General features: G+C 44.5%; 1 protein-coding gene across 1 annotated transcript in view; it reads right to left on the minus strand.

Annotated features, from left to right (window-relative positions):
* Positions 1–8,359, minus strand: part of cep112 (centrosomal protein 112) — a 107,022-nt gene that overhangs the window by 78,422 nt on the left and 20,241 nt on the right. Inside the window, exons 9-12 of the mRNA XM_008287544.1 lie at positions 7,008–7,094; positions 2,576–2,675; positions 2,063–2,181; positions 305–448 (exon numbers count right to left, since the gene is read on the minus strand). Of these exons, the coding sequence (XP_008285766.1) occupies positions 305–448; positions 2,063–2,181; positions 2,576–2,675; positions 7,008–7,094 (450 nt within the window). The remainder of the gene's footprint in view (positions 1–304; positions 449–2,062; positions 2,182–2,575; positions 2,676–7,007; positions 7,095–8,359) is intronic.

Raw genomic sequence — 8,359 nt, forward strand, 5'->3', positions numbered from 1 at the left:
TTAAATACGTACCATAGATGCTTTATTCCAAACAGCGCCTGTAACACGGCTGGTGAAGGAAATAAAACTACAGCAGCTACCAGGAAAAGTCACTGATCGCTATCTTCATTTAAGAATCGCTCCATCGCTGCCGTCAATCTTTCCAGACTATTAATTTTGTTAAGTGGCAGCAGACTGAGGTTGTGCTAAAAAATGGTTTTGAAAAGATGCAGAAGTATTCATGTAAAAACTGACTGGTAGTTTTAGTTGTGGCATGCAGGTAGTGGAGATAAAACTGAACAAATGTCCGTGTTTCTGTACTCACAGTAGCTTGTGAGCGAGCGTTATACTCTGTCTCCATCTTGGTCAGTCTGAGGTTGGTGTCCTCCAGCAGCTCCTGGATGTTCTCCGTGTGCTTCTTCTGCAGCTGAAACTTGTCCTGCTCCATCTCTGTCACGGCAGCATGCAGCTGGAAGGTCCAGAGGTCCGTTACACACCAGTCAAACATCTCTCTCACTGTATCTGCAGGACTTTGCCTCGTTTCATTTTCCACTGTTAGCTGTTGACTCGTTCCATTTAGCCCTAAAGGTCTTTCTCAACCTATCGGGTTTCAGCAGTATTCTGGTGTCAAAGTGATGAATTGATGTTTTTTATCCTATGATGTATGTGACTGTGTACTTTTAAACAGGGTGTTGTCTTCTCCATTCCTACCCAAGAAGCTCCTTTTTATTGGCTTTAGTAATGTGGTGGCAGAGCGAGTGTTTCACAGGTTTAGTTCAGCCCAGTGACTGAAGATGTACAGACAGCAGCCAAATTAAAGGAAAAAACAACATCAGCTGTCTTACTATGGTGTTGGGCCACCACGTGCAGCTACAACAGCTTCAGTGCTGCTCGGCATCGATTCTGAATGTCTCTGATTCTGACAGAATGACAAAATCAGTCCATACCTGGCTGTCCCACAGGTGTTCAGTTGGGCTGATGAATTACTTGATTTTCATACCAATCCAACCATTCAGCGATCCCTCGTGCCCTTTTGCTCTAACTACTCACCCGTCGGTACCTGAGGCTGCTGGTGAGGAATTTGTTTTCTTTCTGCAAGTCATGAGTCAGATTGTTTAAAAGCATCAGCATGACCAAACCATTTAGAGCTCCGAGTGGCACAACAGTCAAGCTTATTCAGCAGATACACAAAAAAACAGAGGACGTACGAGGGAAGCTCGTATGTCACTGTTAATTGCTGCCTTGTCAGAAGATGTCCCAAAGCTGCATTCTCCTGGAAAGCCTTGTGATTCGGCTGCTATGGTCAGCCACAGAAAAGAAAAGAGATGCTGTAGCGAGCTAAAGTTGACGGAGGCTCTGAAAGTCTCCAGTTTGTGAAGAAGTAGAACTGCTTTGTCTGAAAAGCTCACAAACAAAAATGCTTGAGATGCCACATCTGTCCATCTGCTTGACCACAAAGTCGTGGAGCACGAGCACATGACAGCGACTAGCAAGGACTTGCTGTCGACTTTGGGTTTGGCATTCTTTGGGAAGCTGCAGCACGATGTGTTGAAGATAAGACATGGAATACAGCTAGCACTGAGAAATACTAACTCATTTCTATATAAACAATTGTAAAAGTGGGATATGATGAAAACCTGTTGTGTGTAATGTGAGTTATATACATGGTCTAGTTATAGTGCTGGGATGAGCCATCAGCTGGTAAGAGCCTGTTTCTGTTGATATGTACCATCTGGGGTGTGAAACACAACTTCTTTTCTTTGACACCTGAGAGAACTCCTTGAACGACATCGCTCACCACATGATAAGCGACCGTGAGGAGGGTAAATGTCTTTAGGATGTAACTGAACCCCAACAGCTCAGCTAGCTGCAGCTATCAGAGTGAACAAATGATTCACCCAGGGCAGACTGCATTCATTTTTCAGCACTAAAATAACCCTGAAACAAACACTTAACTAAGAAGGAATGCAGATGACAGCAGGCCTGGCTCCTTGCAGCACAGTCTGCTAGTCTCATGCTAACAAACTGTCTTCCTCTGGCTCAGGGCGGCAGAGGATCCAAGACCTCCAACTTATCCTCGTACCTTCTTCTCCCACTCGTTTTTTAAGGAGTCGGCGCTCTGATCGGACATCTTCCTCAGCTCTGCAATCTGCTTGTCTTTGCTCTGGCGGATGACCTGCGATTCCCTCAGCACACTTTGAACTGCGGGAGAGCACAAACACACAAAGAGCAGTCAGGCTGTGCTTCAGGGTGCCAACAGACAGACAGACAGACACCCGACCCATCGATGCTCTGTCAGTAAATCGATGTCAGTACAGATTTTGCTTGAGCTGCTTCTCTTTACCAAGTTTCTGTGTTTTATCAAACGCTGCCGGAGACAGAACGGAGAAGACGGGGTCAGGAAAAAAGAAATTAAGCATGAAGAGCGGCGCACATTATGCGATTAAAATGTGATTGAGCGGCACAGCTGGGGAGCGTCACTGCACACCGCTGCTTCTCTGCTGAACTGTATCTGTCTGGGCTTTTTACCCTGAGTGTGCAGAGACACTCGTGTAAACATCCTTCCAGTTAACCCTGGAATCATGCGACCTCTCACCTTTCTTCTCCAGCTTACGGATCATCTCCTCCCATTCCTTCTGCTTGGCTCGGTACAGGCTCTTCGTCTCCTCAATCTCACCATTTTTTCTGTCCAGAATCTGAGGAGGGAGACTGTTTTTAACTGGACAGAAAGTTTTCAGTGATTCTGCTGCTGAGAAAATAGTTCTGTTGCACATTACACGCTGGTTCCCATTTAAATCATTTGCACTTTTAGTTTCAGTTGTATCAGCAGACGAGTTTTCATCCAAACGTCATAGATGCTAAATGTAAAGGTCCATTATATTATATGGCCCATATGTAAACAGTGGCATTGTGACCACTTAAACACAACATGGCTGTGAGACCAGAGCTGCAACAAGTCATCAATTAATACAATCTTTAAAAACTGTTGAATTAATCACCAAATGTTTTGATAACTAATTAATCGCTTCGAGTAAGGAAAAAATAAGGACATTTCTGTTGTTTTTTTTTACTCCTCTGGACCAGTGAACTGAATATCTTTGGATTGTGGACAAAACAAGACATTTGAGGATCATCTTGGTTTCTGGAAAACACTTTTTTTCTTTTCTTTTTACCATTTTTTGTTTTACATTTTGTGTGAATGTATGTATGTTATGTTAAAACAACGAATTGATTGTTCAAGAAAATAATCAACAAATTATTGAACAATAAAAGGAACTTGCAGCCTTTACTGAGATCTTCTGACCACTGAAGAAGAACAACATACAGAAGCCTACACGTAGAGGAGATAACATGCTTTTTAGCAGATAAAAACCACCATGTGGCCATGCTAACAATGCTATTTTCATTGCCATCTTTAAGAAAGGGGCTGCAGGTGTCTCAGTGGTTAGCATTGTTAGCCTCGCAGCTAGAAGGTCGCCGGTTGGCGTCCCGGTGAGGACACCCGAGATCTTCCTGCGTGGAGTCTCCATGTTCTCCCCGTGCAGCGTGGGTTCTCTCCGGGTTCTCCGGCTTCCTCCCACAGTCCAGAAACATGCTGAGGTTAATTGGTGATTGTAAATTGTCCGTAGGTGTGAATGTGAGTGTGCTTGGTTGTCTGTCTCTAAGTGTAGCCCTGTGATAGACTGGTTACCTGTCCAGGTGAACCTGCCTTCACCCTGAGTCAGCTGGGATAGGCTCCGCCCCCCATGACCCTGGTGAGGATGAAGGTGTAGAGATGATGGATGGATGGATGTTTTTTAGCATTGAGTGTGTCGCACCCACAGATCAATTAAAATGTGTGTCTATTAATACAGGAAACTAAGTTATCAATATATTCTGATGATATTAAATGTTTGTTTACATCAGTAATGATATATTCACTACAAAACAACAGCTCTTTATTTTCAGTTACATAAAATCCATGCATCCCAAACATTCTCCGACTTCCCAGTACGGACGTGGAACGCTCTGCATGGAAATTGACTGCGTGACCCGAGAAGACCTCGTCCTCCACATGCATATTCCTTTGGAGACTGTGTGCAAACGGAGTGAAACGGCAGCTGAGTGAACCACCTGTGCTGAGGCGTGATGAGGTAACTGCATCTGCCTGCTGCTGCCATCTGTGTGTAATTAGTTAAATGAGACCACGGAGGGTTGGAGCTCCGTGTAAAAGGACAGTCTAGCACGCTCCATCACTCCACTGCATAATGTGCACGTATGTTTGTGTACGTTAGGCGGCTCATCAAAGGGTCTATGGATGTACTGCCCGAATGCTGGAGCTGGATTTCTTTCTAAAGTGTTTTAATACACCATGGAGAGAAGATGAATTCATAATCAGCCTTACAATTCTGCTCTCACAGTGATCAGTCCAAACCTCCATTAAAGCATCGAGCACATTAGGACTGGATATTACCATAGCCATTAGCAAGACTGAAAAAACAGACTATTTCAACAACACGCTGCTCTGACTTTCTGAATGAACGGGCAGAAAAACACACCAGTGGATTATTTTTCCATCGAGTCCCAAAACACACGAGACTTTAGCATTTTGTTCAATGTAAGTGCACTTATTAGGCGAGCCTGTCATCGTGTCTGCCTGAATGGGACGGCGGAGATGAAAGGAGGACTGGAGCAAAGTTCACAGAACATTTAGGATATCCATGGGTTTTTTCCTCCATTTCACCACCTCAGAGAGATGGTTGCCTTTTTTCGGGTCCACCAAACAAGGCAGCGGCACAGTGTCAGGGAGAGTCCAGGCAAAGTGCACTAGACGGTGGGAAATGACGGCTTTTAGGGTCCCTATTTCAGCTTTTTACAAGACATCCTAATGCGGGGGGGAATCCAGCCACGGCTCTAACCAGCACCATTGGTGAATGGAGCAAAGCGAACCCAAGTACAGAAGAAACCACCAACGAAACCTGCAGTTACAGCATGAGTACATGTTCTGTACGTCGGGAGAAAGACATTCCACAGCACAAACACAAATGTAATTTAATCTCCAAGCCGTTTAAAGCAGCCTGCAGTCAGCGGTGACCCTCGGATGTTTTCCCGGCGAGCTCTGTGGTCTGTTGTTGGTCTCAGATCGCTTGCATGTTAAGCAGCCAAACACAAAGACGTGCTTTTTCACCTGAGTTTATTAAATACTTCATGACAACAACCATTAGCACACAACGCTGCGGCCTGTTCTCTCATTACCCTCTCCATTTCAAGCAGGGGGACAATGGCCAGTAGCCTCTCAGCAGCCTATACATTATTCATAAGCAGTCTAATTAAAACTAAACTGAGCTTGTCCACCTTCCATCGGGCTCGTCAGAGTGCATCCGCCAAATCACTCCCCTTTGAAGCCATTAGAGGAAATAGTGGGTAAAATTCTGAGGAAATTAAATCGGACATAACTAGCAATGTGTATGTAATTAAAGAGAGAGGGAGAGCGAAGGAGAGCGAGCTGTCATCCTGTCTCTTGTCAAACACAAAGAGGCAACGGGCATCTTAAAGTGGGGAGAAAATTGGAGTGTTTTTTTCTGTTTTATTAAAAGCTTCTGTGGCAGCAAAGGAAAGTCACAGCGAGGACGTGACAGATCCCAGGTGCTTGATCTGCTGCCTATCTGACGGGCACCTAGTGTGAAATAAACCAGCTTCATTGCTATTTTCACCAGCTGACAAAAGGCTTTGAAGAGATGATTATTTGCCGGATGGAGCGATAAAGAAGACGAGAGACTCATTCCTTTACTTTTCATTAGCCACCAAATGGAATCCAGATCAATGATGGGCATCGCAGCACAGGTTAAATAGTTTTCATGAGCGCTCAAGTTGGCGGATCTGCCAGCTCAGAAACAGTTTTCTGTTTTATTGCCAACAGTGCAGCAGCGCTGGTGGAGCTGGGGTTTTATTTAAAATCATGGAACCCTGGACATGCGCTGTGGCAGCAGCAGGAAATCCAGACAACTGTGGACGATCTTAATTTGGCATTTGATCCGCTCTTAAGAGGAACTTCTCAGATCTCTTCAGCAGCATGTCCTACTTTCCTGCTCTACCTGAACTCATAAACTCATGCTGGGCTGTGACACAGTGAACAGAAGAGGAGGCTCCAGGGATGAGTTCTTCTTATGGGAGACGGTGCAGACTGTGAATGCAGAGAGTTGCTGTTTACACTCGCTGTGTTAGTTAATTACGTCTCTGGTGCCACGTCAGCATTACGTTTAATCCCTTGATTGATTCATTATGTGGCAGTTACAGTGCAGAAGTCAGGGATGCTGTGAGTCCTCTCCACTGTGTGTGAGACTGGTTTATAGCGTTCTGTTTAAGGCTGTTTTCACTTCCTACATGGACAGATTGGAGAACAAATGAAGCATGATGTACACTACAGTGCATTGTACGCTGTCATTCTAGCTCAGGTGCCAGTGCTGCAGTGTGCAGTGTTGACTGGGGTACTTGTTATAATTCCAGGAACAACCACTACTTTGGTGGTCAACAGAAGACCATCTGAAATAATGTTCATTTCTTCTTTCTCTTGAGTTAGGACGTTGAGAGCAATGGGAGCTTTGCAGCGGCTAATACCAGCTCCTCTTACAGGGTGAAAACTCCACCAGCATCAAAGTGACGGAGACACAAATCACCTCCTCTGGTCAGAACTTTCAAAATAAAACAGGATGCAGAGGTTTGTGAGATTAGCCTTGTGTTGAATCGACCAGCTTTGTGATGACAAGTTCAACTGACTCAATCGTGATTCCATCCCAGAACAGCGCCACATGACCCTGTGACCGTATCTCCGGCCCTGGACTGTAAGCTCCGGACTACTGGACTTTGGTTTTGGTTGACTGAATTAACGAAACACTAGCTTGGCTAGTTTTCTGACAGCTGGTCAAATTCATAGTCATGTGACCTGTGACGTCACACAGGTCAACAACCCTTGTCCTTAAAAATGTTCAAACAAGTTAGAAAAACAAATAAATATTCACAATCACATTCCTTGGAGTTTTCCTTCTTACCTTCTCAACATCTGCATCGTGTCTCTGCTGCATCTTCAGCTTCTCCTCTTGGTGCTTCGCTTCCAGGACTTTGATCTTCATGTCGGTCTGAAAACACAAAGAAATGTCACTTTTAACTCTACGATTCATCTTTTATTCCCACACATGTGGCTAACATATCTGCTAGACAACTAAAATATGATTTCCAGACAATACAAGCTACGCGTTTAGCTAAACATGAAGATCTGTGGGATAATTGTTTTTTAGCCGCATGCCATGGAAAGAAAACCTCATCACAGCGCGTGACAGGACGCCAGAGTTAACATAAATCTGCATGAAAGAAGATAAAGAATGTGCCATCCCGAGCACAAGCAGCTGATGATAAAATAAACCACATTAACATTTAAAAAACCATTTATCTACACTCACAGCTTCAAATGTGCCCAAGTGTTTATGAGCATACGTGCGTCTACATGTTTGTGTGCACCAAAGTGAAAGCCTGTGTGTTTGCAGCTCTCTGTACGTGTGTGTCTGTGCATACACATGACAGCTAATCATGCACACAGAGACTGTTTTGATTTCGACACAGTATTTTCAGAGGATCAAAAGTTCAGTGTTGTCGTGAGCGTGTTGGAGCAGATCTCCTTGAGCTCCAGGGCTTCCCGGTCTTTGTCAAATAAAACCCTAATGACCTATTCATCACTTTGTGTAATTGACTAAAAGGCATTTTCAACTCATTTCTCACCCCATGTCGTGTTTTTTTTCAAATACAAAATAAGGAAAATAGTTATCAAGCCGTGCCCTCTACGTGAATGCAGAGAGACACGTCGAGATGCTGCACGACAGGTTTTTAAAATTGCATGAAGCGACTGTTTTGTTGTAGAAACTCTGACTGACAGTCATCTAAGAACTTGTGTAGCTGAGAGCAGCCTTGTAAAGCCGCCGCGCACTAGAAAGCCAGATTAAACATTTCTGTTCTCGGGTCCTAGAAACTACAAGGACAGAAAAGTGAACTTTTGCCTGAGGAAAAGAAAATCTTAGAATATAAAAGGCTTGTCCTGTGAGCGTGGTTGGAGATGTGCATGGTAGCCCTGATTCTCTGTCCTGTGGGTGGTGCTAGAGAGTCTGCTGCTGCCACTAACAATAACTGTGTAGTTTTGGCTGCATTGCTTTCCTGGAAATTTGACATGGCTTTACCCGGCTATACTCTGTAGGAAGAACTCTGGCTGCCTCCCTCTCCTGACATCTTTCCATTTGGTCTCCATCAGCTTTCTGTAGCTGCTATTTCTAGTCAGTCTGAAATCTACTGCGCACACACACACACACACACACACACACACACACACACACACACACACACACACACACACACA

The sequence above is a fragment of the Stegastes partitus genome, unplaced genomic scaffold (assembly GCF_000690725.1).
Source record: "Stegastes partitus isolate 25-593 unplaced genomic scaffold, Stegastes_partitus-1.0.2 Scaffold506, whole genome shotgun sequence".
Taxonomy (NCBI): domain Eukaryota; kingdom Metazoa; phylum Chordata; class Actinopteri; family Pomacentridae; genus Stegastes; species Stegastes partitus.